This window comes from Arvicola amphibius, chromosome 3, assembly GCF_903992535.2.
Source record: "Arvicola amphibius chromosome 3, mArvAmp1.2, whole genome shotgun sequence".
Taxonomy (NCBI): Eukaryota; Metazoa; Chordata; class Mammalia; order Rodentia; family Cricetidae; genus Arvicola; species Arvicola amphibius.
This window is the reverse complement of record NC_052049.1, coordinates 34,730,772-34,749,915: the sequence shown is the minus strand read 5'-3', so window position 1 is coordinate 34,749,915 and position 19,144 is coordinate 34,730,772. Positions and strand designations below refer to the sequence as shown.

Below are 19,144 nucleotides of genomic sequence, written 5' to 3'. Positions count from 1 at the left end.
CACTACTGATTGAGCTCTTGTCATTTTGTTTCACCTGTTTCAAGCCTGCATATTTTTTAATATGACAAATAAAAGTATGGTTTCTCTTTGAGGCAGTGACTGCCTGAGTTGGGTTTCCATTGTATCCCCCGAGTTTCCACTAGATGAGTTTCTGAAATATGTGTCCACTGTTTTCTTCATTATGCTTGGTTCCCTGGATATTATGCAGCGTGTGGCTATATTTGTTCCTTCTGGTAGATTTATAGGCATTATACTTCAGGTTACTGTTAAAGGATTATTAAATGTCTTTTTAGACCCTCCTTCATTGTCTTGTATGGACAAGACACTTTAAAAGTATTGATTGGGTCAGTTGGCTGGGAAATGTTTTAGAAGTAGTGCTTCTTGGAGTGTATATATTGTGTGTGTGTGTATGTGTGTGTTAGGCACCACCTCTTCCAGCCCTTCCCACCATGGTGTATGTGGTAATATAGTTCTTTATTTAGCTCATCATTTCTGCTCATTGATCACCCTATCTCAATCGCATTTAGACCTAATGTGTTTTGAATGTATAGTGTTGAATAAATTCACACAATACTCTTTTGTCATGGTGTTTATTGATAAATTGAAAGTGATAGTATTACTGGTCTCTGGAGCTAGACAGATGCCTTAGCGGTTAAGAACACTAGCTGCTCTTGTAGAGGACCCAGCTTCTGTTTCCAGTACCCACTTGGTGGCTAGCCACCTTCTGTAACTCCAGTTTTAGGAGACCCAATGCCCTTTTCTGGCCTCTGCAGGTACCATACGCACACAGTACACGGGGAGAACAACCATACACATAAAAATAAATAAGTCTTTCATTTTAAAAAGTGTTATCTACCTTATCAGGTTGTCTTCAATGAGTGAATTAATCCCCATAAAACACTTAAACCATCAGTAACCATAACACAGGACTAATTATTGATCAATTGCAACCATTGATTTTCTATGTTACAAAATCAATGAAACCATTCTGTACATTCTCATTGGCCTTGTAGAATTAACAGTAGAACAAATCGCAAGGATTATTACATGGCAATTGTGTATCTCACATTTTCATGTTAGTAAAATTTGTAGTGATTTGGGTGCACACACACGCAGTATTTTGTTATTTCTGAATAGTCATCGCTGGATAACACTGCTGTCACTTTTGTCTCCCAGACTTATGGATGGGTTTCTAGCATATGGATAGTGTCTGGATTTAGCTTGTAACAGATGCTGTTGGTATCATACGCAGATCTCCTTTGCTGGGCCAGTGCATCCATCTCCCAGCTGCTGTGGTATTGGCTGCTAATGACGCACACCTGTACCCTTCTCCAGAGGACCACTCTTGGCTGACAGTAACCTCCCCAGCCAGATATAATTCTGAGATCTGGTCCCAACCCCCTCCAGGTACCCAGGGGTGGCTCACAGCCAATAACTGTGCAGAGATATCCTGGCCTCTGGACTCGACATTTTTATGTGATTCAGTCCAGACTCTAAGAGCTCCTTGGAGGATTAAGCTAGCGTGCGATAGCTGAAGTCAGATCTTCACCAAGATTCTTCCCCCATCCAGTTGACGTGTTTCACCCCTGACTTCTCTCAGGAGCATTCTTTCTATAATCAAAGGTGCTAGAAGGGCCATTTCAGGCTGTGCTTTTAGGTAACCTCACCTTAGATGTGGCTAATCTCTGTTGCTCTGTTGTTTTATTGGTTCCCCATCGCTTAAGCAACGAATCTCTCACACCTCACATAATCTAGCGTTGTTTGAGAGTATAGCAAGTTAGCCACCTTCTCACACGTATTAATTTTTTTAATTTCTTTGCCTTGCTCTAGGTGAGCACCTCAGTGCCAATACTTGAACAAACTGTTATTAGAGCCTTTAGATTTCCTATTTCTCTTGGAAAATAGCAGCTGCTCAGTTTTTCCCAGCCATGTATTGGCTCGCCAGGGAAAGCAGAGGCCAGGCCATCTTCTACAGCCAGAATGCCCCCACCCTGGTGGAAGCTGCTAATATGAAATCATCGAATACAGAGTTGGGGAGAAATATGCACAAGTGGTTTTTGTACCCCAACTCTAGCCTGTGTGGGTCCCTTACATTTAGCACAGTATGTCACACACGGAAGCTGAATGTTCAATGCATGACTAAAACATAGTTATCAACTGATTAGGACTGGATCATGTGCTGCAGATCAGTAAATTACTTAGCTAATTCTTGTTATGTAACCAACTGCATCCCTTCTGTTCACTGCAGATACGCACAGAGAGCCCCTCGCTTTCGCAAAACAAAGAAATAAAAGGACTTACCGTGTAATGGGAGATGCCTGTGCCCTTCCTGGGCAAACTAGCTACTAACACAGTTCAATTAGAAATACCAAGGTTTGGCCTTCTCAAACCTCTCGTCTAAGCACCATGTCCCATCGACATCATGAGTGCGCTCAGTTACCTTTTCTTTCTCCTCATGAGTAGTAAACCCAAGTGGATTTACACATACACGAAAGGCCAAGATTTTAGTGGTTCGCAAATTTCAGTATTTTGACATAAAAAGTTATTATGCTAATAACTCTCTGTGTGAAGTTAAACAAGGCCACTCAGCTCTGTGTCTCTGTCCAGTTTCTGTTGCTACAACAAAATACAGACCGGGCAATCTCTAACGAAAAAATTTACTGCAGGCCCAGAGGCAGGGAAGTCCCAGGTTGAAGCTCCGCATCTGGGGAGGGTCGTACTCTGTCTTGATGTAGGAGCAGACATCAGGGGTCAGAGAGACTGAGCAGGAAAGTGTGACTGTCCGTTCTTCCTGTTGTAAAGTCATCGTCACGGGGCCCTCGCCCTTGTTTCTCCAATCCCGATCACCTCCATAGGCCCCAGCTCCAAGTAGCATCAACATAAACTTAAAAGCTTAAGTTTCCGTCATGTGAACCGTCGGAATAAACCAAGCATAGCATTATTCTATTAAAAACCACCACCAAACTTACAGAAGTGGGATCTTAAGATACTGTGGTAAATGTCATTGCTCTCTTGGGTCTGGATGTCACTCTGTGGACAGTGTAGTTCATTAGGACTGATACACAGAGTCTAAAAACATTGTTTTGATTTTAATAAAAGAATCATTATCCTGGTTGTCTCTTATTTATTTTGATAGAAAAGCATGAAGAACAATTTAAACGTCTGTTCTGCTTCATGACTGTGTCTGCCCAGTGGTTATAACGCCCTTACCTACGTGGTGTGTAATTCTTAGATTCCTGGACTGTTCGGTACCACAGACTTTAGCGCTTGTGTTTGAAAAGTCGCATTGGTTTCCAGTAGGAATTGCTTCTTGGGGCGCTCTTAAGTTGATGAGAACTATTTAAAATAGAATCTGATTTTGTTTTGACAGGAGCTGATAATATCCGGAAATACTGGAGCCGCTACTATCAAGGGTCTCAAGGAGTAATATTCGTCTTAGACAGTGCCTCCTCAGAGGACGATTTAGAAACGGCTAGAAATGAACTGCATTCTGCTCTTCAGCACCCACAGCTGTGCACTTTGCCCTTTTTAATATTGGCCAATCATCAAGACAAGCCCGCAGCTCGCTCAGTGCAAGAGGTACGCATGTCTCATTCGTGTTATTCTTCTGTCTTCTTGATTTGTTTGCTTGTTTATTGAAGCAATGCCGCCACGTTGGAATCTGGGAAGACAAATAACCATGAATGTGTGGGGCATGCTCTTTCCCCTTCATTAGCACGGGTAGCGGAATACCAGTTATCATTCTGATGACACATATTTATATTCCCAATCTTGCTTGTAAAACATAATTTTTTTTTTTTAAACTGGAAGACTTGCCTGGAAATTTTCTCTTTTATTTTGAAGAGGTAAAGGCCTAGCATTTTAATTCAATCCCTCTCCACCACCTTTCAGAGGGACACACTGTCCGTTTTCCCACCCATTACTTGACCTCAAATATTGTGTTATTTTCCTCTGAAATACTTGGTGTGGCTGAAAAACTGATGTCTTACCTTGCAAGTTTCATGCCACCAAATATATTTTAATATGGCTCTATTCTTTTCTCACCTAGTGGAATCTCTCAGGTTGTTTCTGTCCTTTGAAAGTGCGAGACTATTCTGGGTAAACAGTGCCACTATGAGCCAAGTTTCTGTTTTCTAGCACTGAACTAATATGTAAATAGATTATAACTCAGGGACAGTGGACTCAACCTCCTGATATATTTGCCCCTGGATATTGCAGGATGTCTTTTCTCCTCTCCCTCGGAAAACTGTAACAGCTCGAGTGGTTTAGGATTAAAATGAATAGGAATGCTGTTGCCCTACAGTCTGAAAAAGTATATAAGGAGCCAAGAGCATAGCGGGATTCAGTTCCAGCCTTCCCTCACATGTGGTGTGAACCCGTGGCCAATAGCTTGCGTCTGGCTTCTCAATAAATTGTTGCCGGGCGGTGGTGGCGCACGCCTTTAATCCCAGCACTCGGGAGGCAGAGGCAGGTGGATCTCTGTGAGTTCGAGACCAGCCTGGTCTACAAGAGCTAGTTCCAGGACAGGCTCCAAAGCCACAGAGAAACCCTGTCTCGAAAAACCAAAAAAAAAAAAAAAAAAAAAAAAAATTGTTCTAAGTGCATAGGGTTAATTTGGGTGATTTTTTTTTTCTAATTTTGCAGTATTAAGGGACAGAGGGCCTGTGTAGAGATAGTTCTCATTTGTTTAAAAATGAAAACAAGAACCGCTGACGCAGTGATTACTACTCAGCCCACAAAGCTATCTGTAGTTGCCTCCTTCAGCATGCAAGACTTACCGCCTTTTCACTTTATAGACTTTGGAAAATACGTTTGATACTAATTAAAGAAAAATAGCAGCCTGGTGATGGTGATGCACACCTTTAATCCCGAGTACTCTGGAGGCAGAGGCAGGCGGATTTCTGAGTTTGAGGCCAGCTGGTCTATAGAATGAGTTCCAGGACAGGCAGAGATACACAGAGAAACCCTGTCTCGAAAAAAAAAAAAAAAAAGAAAAAAAAAGGAAGGAAGGAACGAAGGGCAGATGGACAGACAGAAGGAAGGAAAGAAAAGATAAAAGAAAAATAGCCATTTGGTTGTCACTAGCAGGTGTCCTGTGCTGCCATTGTGGTACCTCCTGGACCTGTTCCATGTGTTAGCTTCTTGCCATGAGACTTTCTGTCTGTAGAAGGAATGTTCTAGAATGCAGTGCTGGCTTGTCACCAGAGCTAGATCTGTTTATGCTGTGAGGTGCTTTACTCGGAGTATATCGTCATTCTCGTAAGCGATATGGAAACTTATTATACAGTACAGATAGACAATATAGTTATGTCTGTGTAAAATGTACGTATGATATGTCAGTATGATGTAGCGGTAGATGTAAGTACCAAACTAACCTTAATTCTAATGTAGGTCAGATGGAGCTGGCAGAATTGCCTTCTTTTGGGAAAAAGTAAACTTTTTCTTAGACATCAGATAGCCAAAACAAACATGTTCTTTTAAGATTTATTTTTATTATTTTCAATTATGGGTTTGTGAATGTGGGTGCAGATGTCCTTGGAAACTATAGGCATCAGATCCTGGGAACCGAACTTGCATCTTCTAAAAGAGTAGTACATGCTCTTAACCAATGAGCCATTTCTCCAACCCCAGCAGATAAATTATTTAAACTTAATATATGACCCATGGCAACCCTCTGTAGGAGAAACTCACATTGAATAAAAGAAGCTTCTTGCAATTAATTGCTTCTGAGTATTCCTTGTGTATGTTAACTAGCTATTTCGCCTTAAAGAAAAAGCACAAATATTCACTTTTGATTCACCAACTGATGTCTATAAATATTGAATATTCATAGATACTTTTGAAAATAATCTCCAGCTTGTACATATACTAGAATGCATGAGAACTTCATTTTCCTTTCCACTTGTATCAACTTTATTTTTCTAGGAAAATTGATTTTCCTAGAATGTTTTGCTTGTAAATAGAATTTATGTAATACCAGTTTGAAGGTAGTAAAAGTCCTAAAAGTAAAGCACTTTCCCTTGTGGTTGTATGAACACATACTCTATAGGTACATATTAGCAGAGCATTTGGGAGGATTTGGGGGATGGGTGGATTCCTACAAAGAAGTTGAGCTTTGTAGGAGCACAATGAAGTGCTTGCTCACCCTGGCTTTCGTTTGGCTGAGAAAAGAAAACATGGGAAACATCCCATCTTTCTCTTGATGGCAAAGAGGCTACTCTCTATGGTGTGTTTATGTAATACCTGGTTGAAATAGTCTCAGGAATGTTTTCAAAATTAAATCAATACCTTATTGTTAGCATAAAAATGGAATTGTGAAACTGGATCCTCTGTGTTGTATAAACAGTACCCTCAGCCTGGTTGGGAACAGCAGGCCTGGGTAGGAGATTAAAAAGCAAACAGAGTCCCATGTTACTTGAAATATATTTTAGGCATGTATTTAGAAATATCTTCAGACGTGGTCATCTCTTTGCTATTCTTCCCTTTCATTAAGATACCATACGTCCATGTCTTATACAGCTTCACCAGTGTTTTGTCTGTGCCTGCGGGTTTGTGTATGAGCTGGTAAGGCTTTGGAGCATTAAAAAGATGGTATTTTACCCTGCAGAGTATCTGTGAGTTTTAAGAGAGAAATTCTGCTCAAAAATCAAGGGAGATGCTTTCGTTTAATAAGACACACTAACAATGTGACACAGTCAAGAAAAAGTGTGTACACTTAGGCTTGGTGATTCTTCTCTTCCGGAAAATTATTGTATTTCATGTTTTCTGGGGGAAATGTGCCAGGATTTGTCCTGTCACTCAAGTAAAATTTAAGAATTCACTTGTTTGTTACCTCAAAAGTGAATGGAAGCCAGCGAGACTCAGGAGAAAGGTGACTGGTCGCCAGGACTCCAATGAGATAGAGACCATCAGGAAGTTTAATATTTGAGCCCCATCTCATGCTGTGCATGTTGCTGTCTGTATGGAATACAGAATTAAGAAAGGAAGACAATGGTTAAAATTACTCCATAACCCACAAGCGGGCAACGTGCCCAGCTCTCTCATTGCCCTTTGAGAAACAAGTAAGATCTTGTAGGCAGCCTATCTTCCCTTTCTGTAATATACCTGGTCGTGATGTGTTCAGCTCACCAGAATTTTGAGGTTTTCTATCTTGAGAATTAGTAGTAGACACATACATTGTCTTTTAACAAAGCAAAACAAAACAAACACCCTGGAAAAATCTGGGTGAAAGAACACCCTAGATGCTGCTAGAAAGGCCAGGCAATCCTTATAGCAGATGTTTATTGCATTGGCTCTGGGGAGATGTGGTTGCTGCAGTTTTCCAGGATGTATTCATATCATCTCTTTTTCTCTGTGGAAAACATACTAGAAAACCTAAGCTTATGCCAAGTGGCCCACTTGATCGATTAGGAGAAAATCTGGTCTAGTTTAAATGGTGAAGCTATAAAATGAGACCTCTTAAGAGTAAATGGTTTGGCTTTTTATTTGTATTGAATTGTAATTGTATCTAATTTGTTTTACAACTCCCTTTGGAGAGCATACTTCAGTTCTGAAGTTACTAAGTAGATCAGGAGTTTTTTTTTATGGGAAGTTAAGTTGATATAATACCCAATAAATGTAATCCTATTTTCTCTCTACACAGTTGCTGACTGTCATTCTTTTACTTCCTGGCTTTTTAAAAATCTTATTTTCTTTTTATTGGTTTTACCAGGCCATATAAAATGACACATTTGGTTAACATGAAAGAAACAGTCCTAATTTTTAGCTGTTTCATTTGATTTAATCTTTACAGGCCTCCTTGATCCAAAAGTTCCTGACTTTTTCAGAAATGTTTCTGAAATTAAAATGCATTTTGAATTTTTTATTATTACCATTATTATTATAAAATATGAATACATGAACCAGATTTTTGAAGCAGAATTACAAGGTCGAGTGACTTGATTAGTTTCATACTTCATTGATTATAGCTTGGAAAAATCCATGATCTAAATTAGAGTGTCAAGATTACATTTAAAATTTGTGATTATAATTTGTGATTATAGTGTCTACTGATTTTAATACAGTGTGTATGGGACTCAGTCTTTTATTGGAAATACATATAGTAGAAATGTGAGAGGCGTCTTTATGAGCACATTTGTAGATGCCAGCTTCCTTAGACCATGCTTCTTGGGGATATAGCCGTTCAAACTTTCTGAACTATGTACTTAATCTTTAGGCTTTTCACTTTGGAAGGTTACGTGTGTTCTTATGGTACTTAACCGTCACCCTTAATTGTAACTCTGGTTTCTAGAAAGTCTTCATGTTGCATGCTTTTCCCCTTTTCTTTCATATGTGTCACCAAGTAATGCCCCTCCGCTGGGTGGTGGTGGTGCCTGTAATCTCAGCACTCAGGAGGCTGGGGAAGCTAAGCTCTGTCTGTGAGTTCAAGGCCATCCTGGTCTACAGAGCAAGTTCCAGGACAGGCTCCAAAGCTACACAGAGAAACCCTGTCTTGAAAAAATGAAAATCAAAACAAAGCAAAACAAAAACCAAGATAATAATTAATAATAATAATGATAATATAATAATGGTAACACATCTCTAGTTTGTGTCTTTCATTTTGTCTTGTTATTGCTCAACTATAGGCTAGGTCTATGAAGGAATAAGTAAAGAAGGATTGTCTCAGAGTTTCCATCATGAGAAATCTTTATTAGAAAATGTTAAAATTGCATAAAGCGCCTAGTTTGACTGAATGTCACTTTCTGTGTACAGAGGAAAATGTGTTTTCATTGGGAAGTGTGCTATACTTAAATTCTGAAGAGTTCTCCATGTTGACCTGCCTCTTGGCAGCGTTTTAGAATACTGATTTGATTTCCCATACAGCAGTGCACATACCTATGGTGTGAGCAGTTTGGAAACTCCCCTATGGGACATATACTTATTCTAAAATGATATAAGAGATAGAGATCATTTTGTCCGTTCCTTACAGATGTACTCCACACTGTTACAATTAAATTTTGGGAGGTAATGACAGGGTTTGGGAGTCCGTTCTCCAGTGAATGACTCAGTTATTTCTTAAAAATGTTTCTTGACCTGTAAGAAAAGCTGAGTTAGCAATCTCTTCATTAGTTGAAAAAAAATCATCACAAAAAGTACATTTTTAAAGAGCAGCTTTTGAGCTGAGAGTATAATGAAAGTGCGGTGTACGTGTCATACAGCCATTAAAGTTTCTGTGTTCAGTCCTTGAGGAGAGAAGTGAATTCCTTGGTTGTGCATCTATCCAGCTTGCTGTCACCGTTCTTTCTTGTTACCCGCGATCCACTAGGCAATGAGAGTGTCTCATGTCTACTGCAAACTAATAATTCCCACTACTCACCACTCTGTTACTTCAGAAAGGGACATTTTTACCCAGGAAATTATTTAGATCCAGGAGGAAAGAAACAGTTCAAAATACGACAGCGCATGCTCAAAAGAACCATCTCCTCTCCGTTTTCTCCCTTTCTTCAGTGCTGACAAATCTGCACCTCCTGTGAAGCTGGAAACCCTGGGAACCTCTGTAAAGACTATGCCTGTATCCAGACACTCCTGTGTCTTGTTCTCCCTTAGTCTGTGCAGAGACTCTCCCCAGCTCAGTTGCTCCCCTCAGCTTCCTATCTTCGTGCTGCAGTTTGCCTTCAGCTGTCCCACTCTGAACCAGCTTCTCTCTGCACCCCAGACGGAACCAACTCGTCCCTGTTCTCCATGAGGTCCTTGGTACACTGTAGTACCGTTTTCTAACTTCTCCGGAACCGAGTGACACTCCGCAGACCTTAGATGCTATGCGCCTTGTAACTGGATTTCCCTTTCTTTCCTCCTGCTCAAGCTACCTCTCAGTATTCCTGTTTTCCCAGGAAAATTTCCCCCAAGATGACATCACATCAGAACGTCTTCCTCAGTGGCCATGGCCACGTTAGGTGTGCCCTCCTGATGTCTGCTAGCACGCTAGACTTATTCAGATCATATTAAAATGACTTGTATCTTGATTTTTCTGCCAACTCCTGAAATTTGTAAGTCCCTTGAAGCACAGAGATTATGGCTTGTTTGTGTCTGTGTTCCAGATCCTGCTTTATCCAGACTGCTGGGATCTGTCTTTATTTAGTTCATCTCATCCATCCCCATCTAGAGGAATACAAAAACATGGGCTTTTTCCTGGGCTCCAGACCTGCGGTTTGAGTTTGTTGAGCATTATCTAGGCAGTGGTTCCTTGGCACTCTTCCCTTGTTAAGGTTTTTGGAGCTTTATGCTGTTAATTACTGTATTTGCAAATGATCGATTTTTATGTACTTTCATTTGTGTTTGTCGTTTAGAGAACTGTTTAACAGTGTTCCCTTTTACTATTTTCTTTCCAAAATCCTTGTGGAAAGCAGCATGTCTTCTGACCAAATAATAATCTTTTAATTCGTTTTTAAAGTAATTGGCTATTTTAACCATAGTGAACTTGTTTCATTTACTAGCGTTGGACACTTTTTTCTGTTTATATTTCTCTTGTGAAGAGGAGTACCTATGAAATTCTGAGGGAATATAGTTGAAATGGTTTTAAATTAATCAATACAATTTAACAAAACAAGTTTAGTCTTTAATGAAATCTTTTCTTCCATTGGTGAAACTTAGGACTTTTAAAAATTATTTTTCTTATATATTTATATTTTATAACAAAGAATCATAGCTATTGAAGTTAGAGAACTATTTTACTAAACAGTATTTGCTTCTTGTCTTTTCAAAGCAATATGGATTTAAGCAATTATAAAGATATGTTACCCTTCTACCATATTTTAAGTTTGTATTCTGTAAAATTCAATATTTCGTTGATTATTATTCATTGGAGACAGTAAACTATTTTGGGGGCATAAATTTACAATACCATTTAGAGGGAGAACTCAGTATTTGTCTGTTTGTTTGTTTATTTATTTATTTCACTTGCAAAAGAAAACTCAGTCACAGTCCTTAGCTAACAAAGTTAATAAAACATTTGTCGAGTTAAATTAATTTGAAGATAGACACATAGTTAATGTCAGTAAGTTGCTTTGAAGATAAAAAGCACAATAAGCGTTAGTTATTATCATTATGATAATTATTATCATTATTATTATTACATAGTGTCTGTTTAAAAAATGCCCTCAGTTTCTCTGGAATGGTGGAGCCTAATGAGAGAGGTTAATATGCTGGATTTGGTCCAGGGCTGAGGATTTGAGACTTAATACAGTAAAGATTTTTTTTCCTTCATTAGATCAAGATGTTTTTGTTCTTTCTTTCCCCCTCCTCCCAATTTAAAATACTTCCTTTAGATTTGGTAACCTGGGAGTTATTTTTAATAGTTTCTTTCCTTATATAACTTCTGAAATCATTGTCTAGATTTTTTTCAAGAGTCTGGAAAGTTCATGATTAATTTCTCTTCACAGATCATGTCTCTTAGCTAAGTTGATGAGAGCTCAAAATTATAATTTTTTATTTAAAAAATAGAGCATGAAGCATGCAAATGAATTATGGAAACTTCACTAGTCCTTATTATTAAAAACTGAGCGTGTCTTTGGGAAATTGCAAAACTTGCTCTAGCTATAAGTACGTAAGCTAATCTCAGTGAAAAATATCTTAAGGGAAATTCATTAGATTCTTTAGTGAAAACATTCAGCATTAAGACCAATTCTTTACACGATAACTTCCTGATGAGATAACTGCAGAGATGCATCAGAAGTCCAGAGGGGGGAAGTTAGTGGAGCATGGTAGAAGGCACACGCAGGAAAGTCAACTATACTCCCAGCTTCTTGATCAGTAAGGCATTAGTGACATGTCTGAAGAAGACATTCCTTAATATTATTGCAAATTAAGTAATAAAAGACCCCAAGAGAATGAAAGAAAAGGTGGCTGGAGCCATTGAATTACAATTGACAACCTAAAGGCAGTTGAAGAACCAATTGCTGGAGTGATTGCAAGGCTATTCATATTGTGCAGCAGACAGAGCACACCAGAAAGCTGGAACAATGCCTTCCGTTCAGCAATATTGCTTCAAAAGAATGGAAAGAGGGGAACGGGAAGAGCCACTGACCCTGAGACCAATTTCCAGGCAGCTGCACAAACTATATACTGTAATTAAAGGTTTTGACCAGTAATCACGGCAAAGCCAGACCACAGAAAGTCTGGGGAGCCGGCAAAGTTATAATGAGGCCGGCATCCTTCACTACAGCATGGAAAAATCAGGTAAGAAAGCAGTCCACTTCTGGCCATGACTGAAAACCCTCTGCTGTGTTCGCTCAGATATGAACATCATGTGTGTGGCCTTTTACCTCTAAGAGCAAAAGCATGAAGTAAAAAAGATCACTTGCTTTCCACTTCTGAGATGGCTAGGACTCTGTGCCTTGGACGGGTGCTTTCCCTGGCCACCTTAGTTCTTTACTTGGGAGTTACACCTGCTTGGACCAGAATGCTGCACTCCGCGCCTACAATGTCACCGATAATAGACTGGGTAGAGTTTAGAGAGGGTGTTTTTACTGTGCACACAGACACTGATAATTTGCCTGCAGGTTCATATACTGGAATCTACAATCACTTCCTTTTTTCTTTCTATCGTAATGTCCCTTTCTGTAGAATTCTGTAGCTGAGCCACAGGGTCTTTATAATGACATTCATATAACAACCACAAATACTTATATGTCAAGGAAATTGATCTAGTAGTTTCAAAGAATGATATAGTACATGCTTTCAGTACTAGTGTGAGGTTCTATGAGGTCTGATGGAAAATAGCATCTCATTTTGAAGGACTTGTATGGTTTTCTTCTGGCTGAATCCATCGTGGTCTCTGCTATGTTTTGATACCATGTTTTCTAACAATAAAGTGACAATTACCTTCTTTACTAGAAATTCAATGTCTAAATTTGTATGCATATAAATCTTTGACCCAAAAATTTTAGATACTCATTACTGCAGAGTTGCAACAAGGGAAGTTTTTAAGAATTTTATTTGTTGTTATTTAGGCTTATAATTTAACAGATGTGGGTGTTAGATTCAGCTGTGCCTAGCACAGTGGAGAGAGATTCCTTCAGTTCATGCTACACCTGAAAAAAGATTTTTAGGTCTTAAAAAAATTCTGTGTAGATAATGGTTAGGCAGGAAGTTGTTCCATCAGATATCTGGGATCACATTCATAGATGTGAACTGGAGCCAACCGAGCCATATGGGAAGATGGTTCTGTATACGAGCTGTGAAATAATTTAGAGGTTACGTGGAAGCGTATAATTTTAACATTTAGAATTTGTCAAATATTTATTTTTAAAGTTATGACTAATAATTTGTCAAGCCAAAACAGGGCTTTGTTAAAAGGAGCCAACTTGGAAAATCTGGATACCTTGTGCACACTTTATAGACAGGGGAACAAAAGAACAAAATGAGACCACGCTTGCTAAGGAAGTCTTCAGGAAGTGCTGAGGGCAGGATTCTAATTCCTTAGCTGTTCTGTAAAAACAAGGCGATCTCATCAGAGGATAGCACTCTGCGCATTGACAAAAAAGATTGAATAATCACTATGGGGTGCATAAAGACAAACCAGAAAAGGTCTCGAGATGGGCGCGTCGCTGCCGTGCCCTTAGTGTAAGCTTCAGTGCCGTCATGGCTCTTGTTCTGCAGAAGGAAGCATTTGTACCCTGATGCCCTGGTTTTTAAAAATGTGAAAACACACTCTTAAGAAAATACTCCTTTCTCTCTTTCATATACAAAGATTTATATTTTGTATAAATATTTTCACTTATACTAGTACTTGCCCATTTTCTTGGATAACTCTAAAATTTGAATTATTTAAATGGATGATCAGAGATTGATTATTGTAAACTTGTGTTGCATATCTGGGCCAATAAAGGTTATAGTTGGGTTTAGGTTTGGATACCTTACTATCTTTTGGTTAAATTTTTTTAAATTAGGTCTCTCTGACTTTTTCAGTAACTTTTATGTTAATAAGCCCAGTTTTTAGTGAAAAGGGGGAAATGAGCAGGAGGTGGCAAGGTCACTTGAGCAGTGGCTTATTATTAAGATAATGTTTTTTTGGTTGGCTGATTGTTTTTAATTTATTTTTTTATTTCATGTATGTGAGTGGTTTGCTATATGTATTATGTGCATTGCACATTTGCCTGGTGCCCACAGAGGCCAGAAGAGGGTGCTGGATCCCCTTCTACCATGTGAGTGATTGGAACTGAATCCATACCCTGTGCTCCAGCAGAAAATGTTCCTAACCACGGAGCCATCTCTCCAGCCCCATGTTTTGTTTTGTTTTTCCATTTTTATTGATTTCTTTTAATTTTTGTCTTGTTATCTTACCCAGAACCTCTTTGTTTTCTTTCCTTTTTGATTTCTTCTTTCCTTCCTTTTTTTTAATTTTTATTTTTCTGGTTTTTCAAGACAGGGTTTCTTTGTCTAACAGCCCCCACTGTCCTGAAACTCATTCTGTAGAACAGACGGACCTCAAACTCACAGAGATCCACCTGCCTCTGCCACCCCAGTGCTGGGATTAAATGTGTTGTACCACTACTGCACAGCTGGTTTTTTTCTTATTTATAGAGATTTCTCTATCCAATGAGTTTTTCTTTTTTGAGGTAGGAAAATTTAACCTTTTTTGATTAAATGTTGTGGAATCCCTTTAATAATTGACAACATTAATTCAAGTAATGTAGACACAGAAAGTAAAGATTGTCTTCCATCATTTATACTAACTGTGACTATGAGTCCATAGAGATTGTTTTTGGCAAAACAGTCAATATGGTTCTATAATTTAACATCTTTATACATTAAAATGAAATACAAAGATCCTAATAATTTTTATTAGTAGTAGTTAGTTGGCTTTGAGCTAGGATGTGCCATGTAATTTTGGGGTTTTTTTCCTTCTATATGTGTGCATATAATTCTTTAGCCATGCTAATGTTCAACTAGAAGAAAACATACTATTACACATAATCAAAGCTGAACATTAATTTACATGCCTTTAATCTTTGCACCCAAAAGGTGGAGGTAGGTAGATCTCTGAGTTTAAAGCTTTCTTGGTCTATGTAGTGAATTCTAGGCTCAAAGAAAACTAAAGCAATGTATCTTTAAGCTCTTGAAGAAAGAGATATGACTATAATTCTTAGATTTATTTCCATTGGGGTTAGTTTTAGAATAACTTCTGCAATTGAAGTTTATTTACAAATTTGTAAGTTTTAAAAAGTAAATGTAAAAAGGTAACTTAATCCAGTCCTCTGTCAAATAAGTTCCTGTGAATCTATATGTCTTTACATTTGGACTTCTATGGAATATCATGTAATCTTTTAATAAAATCATAAAATTTTAAGGAGGACAGACAAGTGCAGAATGGTTCTCTTTTCTGACCCTGTTTTCTGCTGAGCTTTCATCTGCAGCTCTGTCTGCAGTAAGGCAAGTTGGACTCCAAATTTTAAACGTCAAAAGGTTGGAAACACCAATCTCGTGGAATTTTGCCTAACAGCAAAATGAAATGCAGAATGCATATTAATGTAATTGTCTTATAGGCATGGGTACAGTATGAAGCGGTCAGTTCAGGTTGTTACACGTGATCTCTGGTTCCTAGGGCGTGGATTTCAAGCAGCTTATTGAGTCAGGCAAGTGAGCTTAGACGAACCTTGCTCTCTGATTTTGCGAGAAAGATTAACGTGTGATACGATGAAGCTGTGAGCCTCAGGTAGTCAGATTTCAGTTCTCAAAGTTTCCAAGCATATAGGCGAGTGCAGAAGACATCCTCAGGAGTATCCTTACTCATCCGTCATGTGGACGACTTCGCAAATGATAACGTTTGCGCCGCATGCTTCAGATCCCTCCTGTCCGGAAACAGACCAAAGGAGGACTTTGAAGCTCGTGCCTTGTTCTCTCCTGTCTGTCTCCCACCCTCACTCCTTGAAAACCTAGTGCCATCTCAAAGTTGGTACGCATCTTATCCAGAACAACGTTTCATGCTTCGCCACTGACAGAAGTTTCTAGGTAAGGTGCAAGTGATTTCAGTGACAGGAAGATAACAGCCATGAAGTAGAACGTAAACATTGAAATTGTTCTTCATGCCTTTTATCAAAATAAGCGAGTAATGTATCGTAACATTCTTTCAAACTACATGTTTGAGAGTATGGGTGTTGGATATGTATGTCCTGGTTCATCCATTTTCACTGATCTGTGTGTTCCAGGTCATGACCTCCCCTGCAAGTGTTTATATATCCATTCCCTTACTGATGAAATTAAGCCGTTTCTGAGATTTTCTGTTCGTAAATAAAGCTGCTGCCGAATAGCTTTGAACATGTTTACTTGTGTAAACACGCCAGCATTTCCCCAAGTCAAATTGCTCCTGTAAGATTGAAGTTACTGGGACCTAGGGTAAAGTATTGAACCTACTTCATCTTTGGGTTTGGAGATGACTAATGGAGAACGGGCAGCAATCAGAATCAAAGTCCTTCTTCCTACCAGCAGGTGAGCCATCGCAGGCCGACCTAGAACCTGCTTGTTCATCTGTAAAATGGAATAGTCCTGGACCCACACAGCGCCCCTGTCTTCCCTGCTCCTGACAGGGCAGATCTGAGTCCCCAGGCTGTTTAATTCTTGAACTGTGCCTGCTGGGGAGCCTTACCTCAAGAATGTTCCTCAGAGTCAAAAAGTAAAACAGAAAGATGTCCAGGTTAGGCACACTTCACACATAGACTTTGGATGCTCTTAGAGACTACATTCCAAATAGAAGGAAGAAAGGTAGCTCCGCAAAGGTCAGAAGAACTCTGAAGACTGCATACAGCTTGTAATTTTTCTAAGAGTACACTGTGTTTGTCTTACTTTCACTCAGACATATATTAATAGTATACTTGTCAAAACTATCTCTCTTTCACCATTAGATGCTTTTCTCTGAGGAAAAATCTAGAAAAATAAAATCTTGTGATTTTTTTTTCACTTGAGAAATTTGACAACAAATTTTGTGGTAAACTGGTCAGTCATTCTGCTCAATTTCTGCAGGCCATGTTTGCAGTGCTGTTAAATTATTTTCTCCCCTAGGCTGCAAAAGCCAGTGTAAAATATGATCCTTAATTTAAGAGGGCAAGAAATGATGGTGGCAGTGCGAGAGGTGTGGGCCACCTGCAGAGGTTGGTGGCCTCCCTGAGGCTCAGAAATCTGCCTTTCATGGCCTGTGATTGACAGCCTGCTTGATTCTTTGAAGGCCCAAGAGGTTGCTGGGACTATTTTAGAGTATATGTGGCACCAGTTTGTTCAGATTTGCATAGACTCTCCCCCAGCATTAAAGTGGATTACTTTGCATTACTTTTATTGCTTTTCAAGTGTTTTTTGGAAACATGTAAGAGTCCTCCTAAAAACTGGATTTCCTGGAGTGTGCTTTCCTTTAACGCAAATTTTAAGAATTTGCCACAGACTTTTTAAAAGTCCTCAGTTTAACAGCTGAGGGGATCCGAATTAAAGCAAATTACTTTGTTAAAACTGAAACCGGGGTGTGAGGGGGGAAGCTCATCCTATCTCCGTATTCCTGCTAATAAATCAGACCTGTGTGTGTTTAACAAAACAAGAGTGTGCTTTTTTTTTCTCTCCTTCATTCTCAGTTTCTTTTGATCATTGATCTGGGTGACCCCATGCTCAGGGTTTTTTTCTTCATTTGACATGGACAGATTTTTGAAGTATAGCCCTCCTTTGGGAACCCCGGGCAGTTCCACTTGACTAACCTGTGATCTAATGAGCGGTAACACAGGGCTACAGTGGCCATTTTGTGTGCTTTGACGCAGGATGGCTAGACAGTGTGGCAGAAAGGCATGTCTGCAGAGAAAGGGGCGGCAGGGTGATGGAGCCGTGTGAGAAAGACTTGTTAGCCCACATTAGTGTGCCTGATTTACTTCACAACAGGTCAGGAAAGGCCAGCCGCTGGGTTGTCCTGAAATTACAAAGTTGAAAACCCTGGTATTAGAAAGCTTTCAAATCTCTGAAATTCCAAATTAATTCCATTAATTCCTGAGTTGGTTTTCCCTCACCTCTGAATTGCAGCGAAGAGCACCATCGCTTTCTCCCATCTTGCATCTGTTTATAAAATAATTATGTGACCCTCAAGTCCTTCCCTGCTAGAGTTTTTAAGCATCCTGTCATGCTTGGCCTGTTTTGCAGCAAGCTTGGATGTGAAAGAAACCAAACCCACACATGGTTGCTGTGTTCTCTGCTCTGTGTTCAATCCTTAATGAGGAGCCCATCGTTCCCATTGGAAATGGCCTAAGAGTGAGCGCAGCTAGCTCACTCCGTATGTATCTCCATAGCCGAAGGGAGCGCTTAGCTGTTCCCATCTACACAAGGGGGTGTTGGTGTGAGGCTAGCTTGTCTCCCTTCTAGAATATAATGAATAAAGCCCAATTAGGATGTAAAATCCTCCTTCTTCTAGCTCAGACTGAAGTATTTTGTGTCTTCCCGTTATTTACACCTTTTAGGTGAAAGAGAATAGAGTACTTAGCAAAACTAACTTCATTTCTGTAATTCGGGCCCTAATGGTGACCTTACATCTAAGTCTTTTCTCTCTTCATATCCAGAAGGCCCTTGGGATCTTTATACTGCAAAAGAGAAACAAAACCTTACAGTTGCTGATGATATTATTATATCTGTGTAAGACTAGCCAATACATTTCCTCTCCCGCTAGCATTAAAGAGTATCTAGCAGTACAGGCTTTTGTTTGAATTGAATTCAGTATGTCCACATACATGTATGATACTTGGGTGTATTTGTGCATATACAGTATATGTATATATGTATACATATGGGTTGTAAAACAATGTTTGGGAGATAAATATAGAAACCAAGAGAAACAGTATGTCACTGACTAGTGTGGCTGTTTTATCAAGCTTCATGGTTAGTGCTTGTGTAAGTGCTATAATGTATGTAAGATAAAATATTTCCTTTGCGCCACAAGGGTGTCCGAAATAGATTGGCCTGCTCTTGCAGTCCTAATTTGGGGGTTTGGGCTGTCTTAAAGAGAATTCTGTTAAGAGGATAAGCACATGCCAGGTAGTGACCAATCTACAGAAAGCTCAGCTATTGAAACTCGTTTTTTTTCTCTATGTCTGCTTACCTATAACTCCTCAAAGATAAAAAATGCCTTGGTTCAGGATTTTAAACTTGC

At 39.2% G+C, this 19,144-nt stretch overlaps 1 protein-coding gene across 4 annotated transcripts in view; it reads left to right on the top strand.

Moving 5' to 3' along the window:
• Window positions 1-19,144, top strand: part of Arl15 (ADP ribosylation factor like GTPase 15) — a 361,818-nt gene that overhangs the window by 175,458 nt on the left and 167,216 nt on the right. For all 4 annotated transcript variants that reach the window (XR_005284686.1, XM_038323071.1, XM_038323072.1 and 1 more), the window contains one exon: window positions 3,371-3,579. Coding sequence is in view for 3 of the 4 variants with exons in the window: in XM_038323071.1 (XP_038178999.1) it covers window positions 3,371-3,579 (209 nt within the window). In the remaining variant the exon portion in view is untranslated. The remainder of the gene's footprint in view (window positions 1-3,370; window positions 3,580-19,144) is intronic.